This window comes from Clarias gariepinus, chromosome 24 (assembly GCF_024256425.1).
Source record: "Clarias gariepinus isolate MV-2021 ecotype Netherlands chromosome 24, CGAR_prim_01v2, whole genome shotgun sequence".
In the NCBI taxonomy this organism is placed as follows: domain Eukaryota; kingdom Metazoa; phylum Chordata; class Actinopteri; order Siluriformes; family Clariidae; genus Clarias; species Clarias gariepinus.
In genome coordinates, this window is record NC_071123.1 from 8747308 (window position 1) to 8763225 (window position 15918).

At 41.4% G+C, this 15918-nt stretch overlaps 1 protein-coding gene across 6 annotated transcripts in view; it reads left to right on the forward strand.

Moving 5' to 3' along the window:
• Window positions 1–15918, forward strand: part of sh3glb2b (SH3-domain GRB2-like endophilin B2b) — a 58165-nt gene that overhangs the window by 39119 nt on the left and 3128 nt on the right. For 2 of the 6 annotated variants that reach the window (XM_053485293.1, XM_053485296.1), the window contains 5 exons: window positions 3204–3227; window positions 3414–3503; window positions 4025–4125; window positions 11222–11236; window positions 12321–12549. In XM_053485293.1, the coding sequence (XP_053341268.1) occupies window positions 3204–3227; window positions 3414–3503; window positions 4025–4125; window positions 11222–11236; window positions 12321–12549 (459 nt within the window). The remainder of the gene's footprint in view (window positions 1–3203; window positions 3228–3413; window positions 3504–4024; window positions 4126–11221; window positions 11237–12320; window positions 12550–15918) is intronic. The other 4 variants (XM_053485295.1, XM_053485297.1, XM_053485294.1 and 1 more) reach the window with 3 other exon arrangements.

The window sequence follows — 15918 nt, forward strand, 5'->3', positions numbered from 1 at the left end:
ACTTAGTGATCACTTATGCTTTATGACAAGGTGCTCCATCATGCTGGAAAAGGTATTGTTCATCACCAAACCTTTCTTGGATTTTTGGGGAAGTTGCTCGCAGAGAATGTTTTCGTTCCATTCTTTATTCATGGCTGTGTTCTTAAGCAAAATCACGACCGAGCCGAGGCTGAGCCTGGGCTGAGAAGCAAACCCACACGTGAATGGTCTCAAGATGCTTTACTGTTGGCGTGACACAGAATGATTGACAGCATGGCAGGGTGAATGGCAGAAAAATAAGGATCAATACTGGAAATATTTATATTTTGGATAAATTCGGCCTCTCCGAAAGTATCTACCCGTCCCTGGAAATCTTTTCCGAGTTGATTCACCTTTCACCCGATTAATGTGTTTCCTGTCACTTAAATTTTGGGATTTGTTGGATTTAAGGGTCTGAATTCAAAATCTAAAACCTTACGCCTGGCAAGTTAAAAATGGATAAAAAACGTAAATGTATACAATGTGTTTTAAATTCCTCAGTTGTATAGACTTTGTTTGGAAAATTTCGTCAGGTCCTGTGCCCCATTCAGCAAAGTAATGAGATTATACCTGAGCGCTTAATCTGAGACGGGTTAAAGATACAGACTTGTTTGATCATGTCAAAGAATCCAGTTTTTGCAGCCCTGGTTTTTACTCCCACACCTGACTGGTAAGAATCAAGGTGACAAATCACCTTGTATTTTGTAAACTATGTATGGTCTGTCAATCTTTAAGTTGACGACAAACTTTTAAACAAAATCATGTCTTTTCTCTAAATTATTCACTTTTAAACAAACACTTGGCTGCACTTGCACTTAGAGTATTGAATGTGAATTATCGCTGTTGTTATGATGTACATTTTGCCATTATTCCTTCTTGCTGTGGGAAATGTAATGATTTGAGTGATTGAAATTGTTTTGTTTGATGTACTTCATAGTTTTTCATGGTAAACTATAGTTACATATAGGTCTAGACTTTTTATCAGTGTCTTTAAGGACTGTTTGCCGAACACTACAAACAGTTTATGGGTGTGTTTGACAGGGATGGGTTTTTCTGTCAGCCTTGTTTAAGCATCTGGTTTGTGTTGTGGGTTTGTGTTAGGCCTTGCATTACAGGCTGTTGCATAATCAAGCAGCACTTGAGGCTTGTCTTTAGGTGTAGGAGTCTTGGAATGCTACTATGTGAGTATGAGTAGTGGTGTAGTCACGGATTTAAGTTGGATCTTGGCATACAATAAATAAAAAAAAATACTGCTTCTTTTCCCCACTTGACACATAATTACCTCTTTAACATGTATTTCAATTCACTTCAGATTTATTTATAGAAAGCTTTCAAAAACTGTTATTGTCGCAGAGGACTATACTGAATTAATTAAGGATAGTGTGAGGAAATGTGTTGACATAATTATCAGATTTTCCCTGATGAGCAAGCCAAGGGCGGAGGTGGCAAGCAAATATCCCTGAGATGACAGTAGGAAGAAACCTTGAGACGAACCAGACTCTACAAGGAACCCATCCTCATTTGGGTGATAACGGAGAGCAGGGATTCTTCAGCTGTCGTACTGTGTGTCATACTGTGTGTGAAGTTTAGTATAACAGGAGAGGATAAGTTAATATGGATGTCTGCTTTCATTATTGGAGGCTCAGGTACAAAACTGCTTGTGGGAATTTTAGTTCTAAATTATTGAGTGACTGCAGGCACAAGTCTTCAATTCAATTCAATTTTATTTGTATAGCGCTTTTAACAATTAACATTGTTGCAAAGCAGCTTTACAAAATAAAAAAAATTATTAAAGTTTGTATGAGATGTCAATGTGTATGAATCAAAATTATGAGGCTGTCCCTGATGAGCAAGCCAAGAACGACGGCAACAGTGGCAAGGAAAAAGTCCCTGAGATGGTAATAGGAAGAAACCTTGAGAGACTTAACAGGGAACCCATCCTGATTTGGGTGAAATGGATAGCAGGGATTGATCTGCATCGTACTGAATTTAAAACTAGAAGTTCAGTATAACAGGAGATGTGTTAAAGTTAAAATTGAGTCTAGTTCGTGATTGGAAGCTCAGGTAGACTGTAGGAAACTACAGCATTGAACTACTGAGCGACTGAAGTCAAAAACCCTCAGAAAACAGCTGTCTGCATCAGCCAAGGACAGGACCGTCTTCGTGGAAGAGTGAACAGCTGCCCGAATGCATTCCGAACAGACCAGACAGGGTCTCCAAGCAACGAGATCTCTAACCCTAAGCTACCGCTGCCAGTCACAACAAAAACAAAGAAATAAAAGTGAAAATGGAAGAAAAGGTGCGAGAGAAATTTAGGTCGGGAATTTACATCATTAGATTAAGCAGCCAGAACTTTTTTTCTTTTAATGTTTCTGACTGGTTCTAGGCTAGTATGTCTATTTAATGGTCGCGGGTGCGGGGCGGCGCGGGTTGTAAAAATAGATACAGTGGTGCGGGGCGGGCTGGGGCGGGCCAAATAATTTCATAAAAACAGGACCCGTGGGTTGGAAAAATACCCGACCCGCACATCACTAATGGATACCATTAGAAAAATGTATTCAGGGATTACTTTGGGATGAACTTTCAACTAAAGAGAAAGTTCGTTCAGAATGAATTTACTTTTTAAATTCATCCTCTCTTTAATGTGACAATGTTTTTGATTGTTTGTGCCATGTCCATGATCCAAAAAGCAATTCAGTATTTGTACTTTGATTTATACTATCATATTTTCTATTAACTAAAAATATTAAATTTGTCTCTGTCTGTCTGTCTGTCTGTCTATCACACCTACATTTCCTCCCACTCTCAAAACTTAAAACTTGTCTAAGCACAAGCCAAGTGAACAATTTATAGCATATGTCACAACAGAGTACTGAACTAGTATAAGCCAACAGCAATATTCTTTAAAAGTATTTTAATGACTACACTGAAGTCTAGTGTCAGCTCAAGTATAAGTCTGTCCCTGACCACATCCACACCATAACCCTGGTCAGTGAATGAAAGAAACCTTTATATGATTGTATAAAGGTTTACTGTGTGAAAATAAGTGGGCATGATTTTATAGCACCTCTTGGTGGTTAGTAATACAAATTTGCTGTAAAGCCACATTTATTGCGCCTCTAATTCAATGTCATGAGCAAATAGCTAATGCCTCTTTTCTTGTCTGTTGTGCTGCGCGAACCCAGCTGTGGAGTGAAGAGGTGGACAAAGTAAGTATACGCTTAGTTAAAATGGGGAGTTATTGAAATTGCGTGGACATTTACATCATTACCCCAGCATAAACCCTCCTGTCCTGATGCAATTTATATAACCATATACATGGTAATTATCAGGACTATGCTTTCTTGTACTGTACTTGCTCTGTATAATTGGATGTGTGTGTGTTTGTGTGTTAGGCAGAGCAGGAACTGCGTGTGGCCCAGACTGAGTTTGACCGACAAGCTGAAGTCACCCGTCTCCTCCTAGAAGGCATCAGCAGTACACACGTGAGTTAGAGATTATCATCACACAGTGGAGATAAGATAATTAAAATAATAAAAGCTGCTCCTCTTTCCAGTGTTTTGTCAATATTTGCATTTGCAAACATTTAGCTGTCCATGATTTTTTTCCACGTTCCCTCGTCCGTGACAGTTGGTTTTACGCAGGTTGTGACGCAGATCACCGTCATTTTGCCAATAACTTTACGGAAAAATTTATGACGCTATGTTACTGTGTAATATGTACCTGTAGGGACCCGTATTCCACTTAAGATTGATTTGATCTATTGTCAGGCTATTTTAAGTTCTCTATGGTAAATATATACTGTATATTGCTGCTGCTTTTGATGATCATGATGCATGTACTGTACTGTAAGTGTATTTGGCCTGCATGTCATTTGTATATTTCATCATTTTATTTATCTTTTTAAGGTATTGTGCATCATGTTTGGCATAAGCTGTTAATTAACAACAAGAATGAACAGAATAAATGTGTAGAATATGGCATTGCTTTATCTCTGTCTGATCAGGTAAATCATTTGCGTTGCCTGCATGAATTCGTGGAGGCCCAGGCAGTTTACTATGCTCAGTGTCACAAGCACATGCAGGATCTTCAGAAGGAACTCAGTAGGTGAGTTGTAGCGAAATTAACATGCAGTAGTTGCTTTAACATGGCAACTTTATCTTAACCACATATTGTGGCCGCAGGGTATTGTTTTGTATGTGGGTGTTTTCGATGTGGGTGTCTTCTAAAGAAAAAAAAAAAAGCACAAACATTCCAGAACATAAAAGCGGTTATGCAAACCATATATGGAGGTGAAACTGAACAAAAGAAGTTGTGTCCTGACCCTTGTTATGACCAGGTCTAAAGAGGATCTGAAAACAGAAATGGCACGAAGATGGCTGTGCAGATGTAGCGCTATGGAAATCAAATTGTGCAAATGTAAGGATACTGGAATCAGATTGTGCAGCTGTAGGGATACTGGAATCAGATTGCGCAAATGTAGGGCTACTGGAATCAGATTATGCAGATGTATGCATGTATAATATGTAATATTATAACTGTGAGGGTCTGAAAGTTGTTTAAAAGATATGAAAAATGTTTAAGGAAAATAAAAGCAGTAAATAAACTTATCCTGTGGTCATAAAGGGATGGACATAGTCAGAAATTACAAAATTTGGGTAGGCTGTGGCATAATACTTAATTGGTCCTAAGAGGCCCAAAGGCTCAAAAACAATGCTCAATAGGTACTAAGAGGCCCAAGGAAATACCCCCCACACCATTACATCACCACATAGTTGATGCAACGAAGGATGGATCCATGCTTTCATGTTTACTGAAATTTTTTGAAATCAAGACTGATCAGACCAGGCAACATTTTACCAATCTTGTGTTTTGGTGAGCCCATGTGTATTGTGGCTTAATTTTCCTGTTAAGTAGCTGATAGTGGTGGCCCCTGGTGTGGTCTTCTGTTGCTTCAAAAATTTAAACTCTTCGGCATACCCAGGTTGTAACAAAATATTATTAGAGTTATTGTTGCCTTTTTTTTAAAATCTAAGGCCTCAGACATCATCTTTAACCTTCACCCAAAAAAATCTACTTTCACCTTCACCCTTTCTCTGTAAACCCTAGAAATGGCTGTGTGTGGAAATCCCAGTAAATCATGAGTTTTAAAAATACACACAAAAGACACTCAAATCGCTCCTTCCCTATTCTGGTACTCAGTATGAACTTTAGGCAGATAATCTTGACCTATGTCTACATGCCAAATCCCTGAGTTGCTGCTCTGTGATTGGCTGATTTAGATGCAAGACAGCTGTTCTCTGAGGACCTGTGACTTCAGTCGCTCAATAGTTCAGGACTGGAATTTTTCACAGTCTACCTGAGCCTCCAGGAACAAACTGGACTTTAATCTTACACATCTCCTCTTATACTGAACTTCCAGTCTCGCATATTATTATGCACATCAATCCCTGCTATCTGTTTTCACCCAGATGAGGATGGGTTCCCTGTTGAGTCTGGTTTCTCTCCTGGTTTCTTCCTATTACCATCTCAGGGAGTTTTTCCTTGCCACTTTCGCCGTCGTCCTAGGCTTGCTCATCAAGGACAATCATATAATTTTGATTCATACACATTCACATTTCATACAAACTTAATTCTTTTGATTGTGTAAAGCTGCTTTGTGATGATGTAAATCATTTAAAGCGCTATACAAATAAAATTGAATTGAATTGAATTAAATATGCGTATTAATAAAAAGGTGTACCTAAAGAATATACACACCCTGACAAAAGTCTTGTCGCCTATCCAAGTTGTAGGAACATTAAATAATAACTTGACTTCTAATTGATCATTTGGAATCAGAAGTGGCTTATATGAAGGGCAAAGGCCTTATTTTACCAAAATAAAATCTTATCATGCGTCATCACTTTGCTTAGACAAATCTTTAAAAGATTTAACCAATCACAGAATAGAGGGTCACCTGTGACAAATACTATAATCAACACATTCCCAGGTGTGTAGAAAAAGAACCCCAGCATATCCAACCTTTATGTGAAATGCATCCTAACCTGACAGGATGCCAAAGATTCAACAAAAGACCAAAGTGCTGATCATCAAAAGCCTGAAGACCAAGTTTTCTGCTGAGGTGGCAGACATCTTTAACGTATCTAAACGTCAAGTGGAGAGGAGGAGAAAGATTTAAACTTACATTTAGGCATTTGGCAGACGCTCTTATCCAGAGCGACTTACAAAAAGTGCTTTAATATTTACATCATTGGATACATACTTACACTGGGTTAACTAGGTTAATAACTAAGTGCCGTTAGTCCAACACAACTGGGAAGAGGGGGGGGGTTAGTTCAAGTACTGGAGAAACAGATGTGTCTTGAGTCGTCGTTTAAAGATAGTCAAAGTCTCTGCTGTACGGACATCTAGAGAAAGTTCATTTCACCACCTAGGTGCCAGAACAGAAAAAAGCCTGGATGAATGCCACCCTCGATCCCTGAGAGATGGTGGGATGAGGCGAGCAGTGCTGGAGGATCGGAGGGAACGTGGTGCGGTGCGTGGTGTAATTAGCGCAGAGAGGTAAGTGGGTGCTGGGCCCTTTTTAGCTTTGTAGGCAAGCATCAGTGTTTTTGATGCGGTCAGCTACAGGAAGCCAGTGCAGGGAGCGGAGGAGTGGGGTGGTGGGGGAGAACTTGGAAAGGTTAAAAACGAGACGTGCTGCTGCATTCTGGATCAGTTGCAGAGGACGAATCATGGACAGAGGCAGGCCTGCCAGGAGTGAGTTGCAGTAGTCCAGTCTTGAAATAACAAGGGACTGAACAAGCACCTGAGTAGCCTGTGAAGAAAGAAATGGGCAAATTCTTCTGATATTGTAAAGAAGAAATCGACAAGAGCGAGTAAGGTTAGCGATGTGTGGGGAAAATGACAAATGATTGTCCATGGTTACCCCAAGATTGTGGGCGGTGGCTGAAGGAGTGATTTGGTTGTTGTCCAGGGATATCACAAGGTCTTGACCTGGGGATAAGTCACAAGGGATAAACAACAGTTCGGTTTTACTGAGATTGAGCTTCAGCTGATGAGCAGCCATCCAGAATGAGATGTCTGCCAGACATGCTGAGATCCGGGTGGAAACCTGAGTGTCAGAAGGAGAAAAGGAGAGAACAAGTTGGGTGTCATCTGCATAACAATGGTATGAAAATCCATGCGATGATATGACCTTACCAAGAGACCGGGTATAGAAGGAGAACAGAAGAGGACCAAGTACTAAGCCCTGCGGGACACCAGTAGAGAGTCTACGTGGGGCAGATGTAGATTCACTCCATGTTACCTCATATGACCTATCTTCTAGGTAAGAAGCAAACCATTGCCACGCTGTTCCACAAATTCCAAGGCTTGTAAGAATAGATAATAGAATCTTGTGGTTCACCGTGTCAAATGCAGCTGACAGGTCCAGGAGGATGAGGACAGATGACAGTTTAGCAGATCTAGCAGCATGGAGCTTCTCAGTGACTGACAGAAGGGCAGTCTCTGTGGAATGTGCCACTTTGAATCCAGATTGGTTGGAATTATTAAGGTTGTTCTGTGAGAGATAAAGAGACATTTGGTTATAAACAGCTCTTTCAAGAATTTTGGAAATAAAAGAGAGCAGTGATACCGGGCGATAGTTGTTGGCTGATGGGTCCAGGCAGGGTTTCTTGAGGATGGGAATAACCCTCACCTTGTTAAAAGCAGCAGGAACATGACCAGATAATATGGAATGGTTGATGATGGCTGTGGTGAAGGGAAGGAGGTCTCGTGAGATGGCCTGGAGCATTGTGGAAGGGATTGGGTCTAATGAACAGATAGTGGGGTTAGATGACGAGATGATGGGTTGAATGAAGGGAAGGTCCTGAGATTCTGCCGTAGGAGTTTGGTTGAGAGCGAACGACTGGCGGATTGCTGCAATCTTCCCATTGTAGAATGTGGCAAAATCGTCAGCAGTCAGAGAGGAAGGGGCAGAAGGGGGCGGTGGGTTGAGTAGTAAGGGGAAGATGTTGTGGAGTTTGCCAGGATCATGTGCAGAGGCTTCCAACTTTTGTCTGAAGAAGGTAGTTTTGGCAGAAGTCACGTCACATGAGAATTTGGAGAGAAGAGTCTTGTAAGAGATGAGATCTGCATCAAGTTGCGATTTCTTCTATCTTTTCTCCGCAGTTCTTGAATCTCTCCTGTTGTTGCGCAGTACATCAGATAACCAAGAAGCAGGACAAGACGTCTTCCTTGGTTTAGATTACAGCGGGCAAAGGAGATCTATGGATGAGGAGAGAGAGGAGAGGAAAGTTTCAGTCGCAGTCTCTAGTGGTAGAGAGAAGGAGTCTGGGTCTGGGAGGAATGATGGGGTGCATGAGGACACAAAGGAAGGGGAGACAGAGTGAAGGTTTCTGCAGGTAAAAGAGACATTTTGGTGGTTAGGTTTACATAGAATAGGAAGGGTTATGGTGAAGGATACCACAAGATTCCCTGCCTTGTGTGTAGGAGGGCAGCTGTTTAGAGTTAAAGAGAAGGAGTTAAGAAGAGGGAGAAGGATTGAGGATTGGAGTTTATCAGATTGAAGGTTGAAATCTCCTAGAACAGTGAGAGGAGTGTTAGCAGAAGGAAAAAGACTAAGAAGCATGTCCATTTCATCTAGAAAGTTTCCCAGAGAGCCAGGAGGACGGTACAGTATATAACTAAAATGTGGAGGTTAATTGGAGAGGTTACCTTAACTGCATGAAATTCAAATTATGAAAAACTGTAATGAGACAGGGTAATAGGTGAGAAGGACCATCTCTTGGACAACAGGAGACCCGTACCACCACCTCTGCCAGTTTCTCGTGGAGTGTGAGCGAATACATAGGCAGAGGATAGGGCAGCCGGTGTAGCTGAGTTCTGAGCAGATATCCAGATCTCAGTTAAGGCCATAAAGTCAAAAGAGTAATGGGTAGCTAGGGCAGAGATAAAATCTGCTTTCTTTACAGCAGATTGGCAGTTCCAGAGCCCACCTACCACCAGTGCAGGGTAGATGAGGTTTCTGGGAGATCTGCCTCTGCTGTGCCAGTAAAAGCATCTTGGTCTGTGAGAACTGACAGAGATAGGTTGAAGATGCATGCTAGACTGAGGTAACGGTCTATAAAACTTGTAACTTCTTGGTAAACAAGAGTTTGAGTCAATTCTCTGTGCACTACCTTTGTTGCAGGATATGCTTATTAACACAAGTGTCTGTAGCGGAGACACCTTCAATATATGTAGCTAAGCCCTGCCCACAATTCACACCTTAAGGAAGCCTGAAACTACTCTTGATTAATTACCTGAGAACAAATTGCTTTGGACCTACTTCAATCACACTGCAATCAACACTACCAAACATTAAAAACTAGGTACAGTATACAGTATGAACCAATTGTGTTTCAAAAACAGTACAAAAGTTAAAAACCTACCTTACCAGTGGAGAATAATCCAATTTAGAAAACTAAAGCACACTAAATAAACTGGTGACGTTCATAACGGGCAACTTTTCGAGAGGACCGTTTGTTGGTTCAACAGTCCAGGGCAAGCCCTTTTTCAACTGCAGCAGAGCTACATAACAACTGCCTACAAGAAACCCTTGTATCTACAAGAACAGTTTAAATTAATTCCCTTTCAGTTGACCACAGGCTCATTGGGTGAGTCGTTTATCCGTGGAGCGCTGACTTTAAGTGCATTGTCAGTCGTATTAGCTAATAGTTTGGTTGGCTTCTGTTTAGCTGTGCTAATGGTGATAACTATTATGAGCATGGAAGCTAATGTGGCAAAGATGCCTGCTGTTCACCCTGTCCTCAGGTATGCAGCTTCTCTTTGCACAAGAAAAGCCAGCACTAAGCGTACCCCGTCTGTTTGGAAATTCTCCACGCTAGGAAAGTGCTAGCTGAGCCCGAGTCATGTGTACTTTGTCGAGCTCTGATGTTCAACGCTAGAAAGACGGGTCCCGTTTGTGGAGAGAATACTGGGAAAAAATACGGTCGCTCAGCATTACCCCTCCTCTCCGACTCAGCAACTCTAGCTTCACCCGTGTCTGCTGACGAGGATTTTTCGGGAGAATCCCCAATCTTATCTGAACAGACCAAGTAGTATTTTGAGGTGACTGAGGACTGTAAGCTCCCCTGCAGCGCTGGCCAGTGGCCGGGCGATGAGCAGCATGCTTTCCAGGATAATGATGTGTTCATCTGGAAATGCACGGCTTGTTGGAGCAAGAAATGTTGCACTCCCAGACATCACAGATAGAGACAGGGCCATAGACGAACCGGGTGTTGTGGTTTGTGGCTGAGGTTTTGTTCGGCCAGTCGCTCTATGCCATTCAGACATCATTGCGCGACAGAGGTGAAGCGCACTGCGGCTCAAATAAACAACCACTCTGCGGGCCCCACCCAAGAGACCGCGGCCATCAGCTAGCTCAGGCTCTCGTGGAAAATGAGACCCCAACCGGGCCTCCAGAAGCATTCAGTGGCTAGGAGCAACCATCTCTCAGGGATCGAGGGCGGCATTCATCCAGGCTCTTTTCTGTTCTAGCACCTAGGTGGTGGAATGAACTGCCTCTAGATGTTCGTACATCAGTTCGTACACCCAAAAAAAACTCTTCCCAGTTGTGTTGGACTAATGGCACTTAGTTATTAACCTAGTTAACCCAGTGTAAGTATGTATCCAATGATGTAAACATTAAAGCACTTTTTGTAAGTCGCTCTGGATAAGAGCATCTGCCAAATGCCTAAATCTAAATGTAAATGTAGGAGCAAAAATCCTCAGATTCTAAAGGGAGAGGCAGGAAGACACTGTTTCTCCTCTCTCAATGCCGCCCGGTAGGCTATCTTATGTTTAGGGAATCAGTCACAAACGGTGTTGCACTTACAGTACCTAACACAGTCTCCCAAGCACAAGTTCAGGAGTTCGAACCCACAACACTGATTAAATAATAAAAATAAACAATTTAGTGGTTTACTTCTTTCCATTGTGTCATGCCCGGATTTCCTGATATGTGATGTTTTAAAGGATATCCTTAAATCAGGAATGATATATTTCTGTCTAAGTAAAGTATGGTATAATTAACACCAGTGTACACAAGTAACACAAGTGACCTGACTATTGTTAGAATGGGTTTGTTTTAAACTGGGAATATGGTCTTGCCCTGACTAAAATGATTTTCCCTTTCTGCCTTCCTTTGGGTCTTCAGTGCGAATGGAGATACGTAAGTGATTTCCTTTCTCAAATAGTAAATCATGATGTTTAAAACTTCCATCACCCTATTTCTCTGAATCAATATACTATACACTTCTGCATTAAGGTGTTAGGTAATAAATGCATGGCAGTATGTGATATTTAGGCTTTGTTCTTGCAAGCATGACCAACATCACTAGATGTGCGTCAATATTTTTTTAAGATAAGATATTTATCCGGCAAATCCAATACTGATGCTATAAATAGTAACCTCCGAAGTATTAAGAAATCTTGGAACATTTTATTTAGGTCTGTTTATATTGGTTGCTGCTGTGTGCTGTTTTCACCGAAGTGGTTATGCTGAGATTTCTGTTTAAGATGTTTGAACAGCATGTTTTATAAATAGGCCAATATCAGTAAGGGCGGTCGTTAAAAATGAGTGCAACTCCTTTAAAACTATCTATTAAGTGTATATTTAAGTGCTGTGTGATACCCATTCAGTGTAACCCCCCCCCCGCCCCGCCAAAAAAAAAAAAAAAAATGTCACATACTTCAATATTTAATTTGACTGCCTTTAGCTTTGATTATGGCACACCATCAAAAATGATATGGTGGCCAATTTCTGTGTAAAACTAATTCATGTTTTTAGAACCACTCTTTTTACCTTTTTGTGTCCTGTAAAATGCCTGTGACATCAGGCGAGTTAAAAATGCATAGATAATCTAATCGTTCAGTACATTCAGGTCATCAGCTGACTTTATTTTATGGCCACATAACATTGCTGAGACTAGACCTGACCAACTGGGGTATATTTTTTAGTCATAGTCAGTCATTTATTTTTATTTATTTTTTTTGTAATGAACTTGTTTTTTTAAGTTGAAGGTTTCCAGGTTTTAGCAATCCGTTCAATGGTTTTTACCCCAGTTCCGGTAATTTAAGTATTGCAATTCCAGTAATGTTTCTTTATTTAATAGAAGCAAAAATTTGCCCCGTCAGAAATGTTTTTTTTTTTTTTTTTTATTCAGACAATGAATAACTCGAATAGAGAAAGAAAAAAAATTGCTTGTAAAGTCACATGCTCTTATAGTAATAACAGTTCTGCTTTCCTTGGCTAGGTTTCCCAATGCCTTTGCTGCAAACCCCTCCGCATCAGCAGTTTCCACTTCCTCTGCTCTCTCCAGTGCCACTGTGCCCGCCGGCTCTCCTCCTGCTGCCTCCTCCAGCTCTCTGGATACCCTTAAAATTGAAGAGGTGAAACCTCCTGCCACTGGCACACGCAAGGCCAAAGTGCTGTATGACTACGACGCTGCCGACACGAGCGAACTCTCGCTTCTAGCTGACGAGGTGAGCTCAGTGGTGTGTAGCCTGTGGTATAGTGTCTCATGTCCAAAATGTACGGAACTAACCAATAGGATAAGCAAAATTATATACACTATTTGATCCCCTGTCTATTTAGACAGGGGATCAAAGAAATGAAGGGTCTATAATTTTTTATTAAAGGTTTATTTTAAAGGATAGGATATCAATAAAAAATCCAGAAAACAAATACAGTAAGTTGCATTTTAAGTAAGTAAAATAAGTATTTAATCTCCTACTAACCAACATTAATTCTGGCTCCCATAGACTGTTTGTGTGCTTATGTGGTACACAGATTAATTTAAGAAAGTGCTCCTAAATGCCACCTGTCCACAGAATCTCTATCTTCCATTCAAACCTCACCATCGAAGGACATCAGGGACAATATAGTAGACATGCACAAGGCTGGAAGACCATCATCAAAAAGCTTAGTGAGAAGGAGCCAACTGTTCAAACGACTTTTCGCAAATGGAAGACCACCCTCGGTCTAGAGCTCCACGCAATATTTTACCTCATGGGGTAAAGATGACCGTGAGAAAAGTAAGGGATCAGCCCGGAACTACACGGGAGGAGCTTGTGAATGATCTCCAGGCAGTTCGGGACCACACCATTGGTAACACAATAGGTCGCAATGGATTGAATCCCTTCAGCCGCCCTCAAGACCCCCCTCCTCAAGAAGAGAAGGATTGCTTGGTCAGATGAGACCAAAATTGAGCTCTTTGGCATTAACTAGTCTCGTGTTTGGAGGAAGAAACCTGCTGACTATGACCCTAAAGTCAAGTATGGAGGTGGAAACATCATGCTTTGTCACTCATGCCAGCTTTGTTGCGTCGAGGGCCAATGGGCAGGCCATGTATTGAAAATCTTAGATAAGAACTTCCTAAAGAAGGGGGGTTCTTCCAGCATGACAGTAACCCAAAACATACTGCCAAGGCAACAAACAGCTCAACAAGAGGCACATTAAGGTCATGGAGTGGCCTAGCCAGTCCCCAAATATTAATCCTAGAGAAAATTTATGGAGTGAGCTGAAACTTCGAGTTGCCAAGCGAAAGAAACCTTTTAAAGATTCAGAGAAGATCTGTAATGAAGAGTGGACCAAAATCCTTTCTGAGATAAATTGTTTGATGTTCTGTCTCTATCCTTTAAAATAAACCTGTGTAAAAGTTGTAGACTCTTCATTTCTTTGTAAGTGGGCAAATTTACTAAATCTACAAAATGTTAAACAAATCTCCCACCGTACCTGATTCACAGCTGTGGTTCTCACATGCATACAGTAGGGAGGTGAAACCAAATTGCCCCAAACAAGGCAAGGAAAATCAGATGCACATGTTCATGCATGTGCACAGAAACATACGTGGTACATAAATGATTCAGATAAAGCAGATGGCTTACAAAAACATAATCAACACAGCTTTTAGATTTTGTTAAGCATCACAGTTTACAGATCACAAGTCTCTCATCTTTTCAAATGTCATCATGCTGGAGATGGTTCAACATGGATACTTGGATCTGTAGGTACAAAACTGCTGTTGTAATCATGTAGACATTCTGTGCTCCTTCAATCTCTCCTATTCACAATATGCCTATACTGATCGTCCTTTTAACAGACTGATGAAAAATTATTTTTCTCACTGTTGGGTGTGATGAAAATCAGGATGCCTTCCCTTCCTGAAACTAAAAGAGAAGGAAAGTTCCAGGCCTAGACGGCGTGACACCAGCCTGTCTAAAATCCTGTGCTGACCAGCTGGCTTCCATCTTCACACAGATCTTAAACAGATCACTGGAACAATGTGAGGTTTCACAATCATCCCCATTAAAAAAAAAAAAAAAAACTAAAATCACAGGACTTAATGACTACAGACCAGTCGCCCTAACATCTGTGGTCATAAAGTCATTTAAAAGACTGGTGTTGGCCTATCTGAGGGACATCACAGGACCCTTACTGGACCCCCTGCAGTTTGCTTATAGAGCAAACAGGTCTGTTGATGATGCAGTCAACATGGGACTGCACTTCATCCTTCAACATCTGGACAAACCACGGCTTATGCAAGGGTCTTGTTTATGGACTTTTTATCAGCTTTTAATACGATCATTCCAGCACTGCTTCCGACCAAACTAAAACAGCTCTCTGTTCCTAGCTCTATCTGTCATTGGATCACCAGCTTTCTGACAGACAGGCAGCAGCTAGTGAGACTGGAGAAATTTATGTCCATCAGCCACACCACCAATACTGGAGCCCCTCAGAAATGCGTTCTCTCCCCTCTGCTCTTCTCCCTCTATACCAACGACTGCACCTCTACAGACACATGAAATTTGCAGATGACACTACAATCATCGGCCTCATCCAGGACGGTGACGAGTCTGCATACAGAAGTCAGGTCGAGCAGCTGGAGCTGAGCACGCTCAAAACAGTGGAGATGATTGTGGACTTCAGGAGGAACCCACCTGCACTTCCCCCACTCACCATCATGAACACCACTGTGACAGCAGTGGAGTCGCCGCCACGACCATCTCTCAGTGGGACATTCACATTGACTCCATTGTTAAAAAGGCCCACCAGAGGTTGTATTTCCTTCGCCAGCTGAAGAAATTCAACCTGCCACAGGAGCTGCTCTCACAGTTCTACTCAGTCGTCATTGAATCCGTCCTGTGCACTTCAGTAACTGTCTGGTTTGGCTCAGCTACGAAAGCAGACATCAGAAGACTACAAAGGACGGTTCGGACTGCTGAAAGAATTATTGGCACTGCCCGGAATATCACTTTAGACCCCTCACACCCAAGCCACCTTCTATTTGAACTTTTGCCGTCGGGTTGACGCTATGGAGCACCAAACACTAGGACAGTCGGGCACAAAAACAGTTTTTTTCCCTAGGCAATCTACATCATGAACAGTTAAACATCATTCTAACTGTCAATAAATATTTGTACAATATTGTGTACAGTACCACAGTGCAATATACTGTATAAGACCACAGATTTCAGATATTTATGTAACTTATTTAAAAGTATCTCACACCCTACTTCATTTGATGTTAATTTTTTTGTGTGTTGTCCTGTTTTGTCTTGTCATTTGTTTTTTGTTCTGGAATTTTATACAACAGTCAGCTCAGGTCAAACAATTAATTTTTCCTTTGAGATTGGACAAGGCAGGGGCATTCCATGAGCGGGGATACCCTGGAACCACCCGACTCTGACTCACTCCCCATTGGATGAATTTTAACTGTAGAATTATACTGTAGGACATCAACATAAATTTTATTCCAATCCATGCTGGACAGGGAGTCTGAAACATTCTTATTAGTGTGATATCTGAAGAACGAATGGTTAAGCTTTTGGGATTTATATGGAGTTAACATT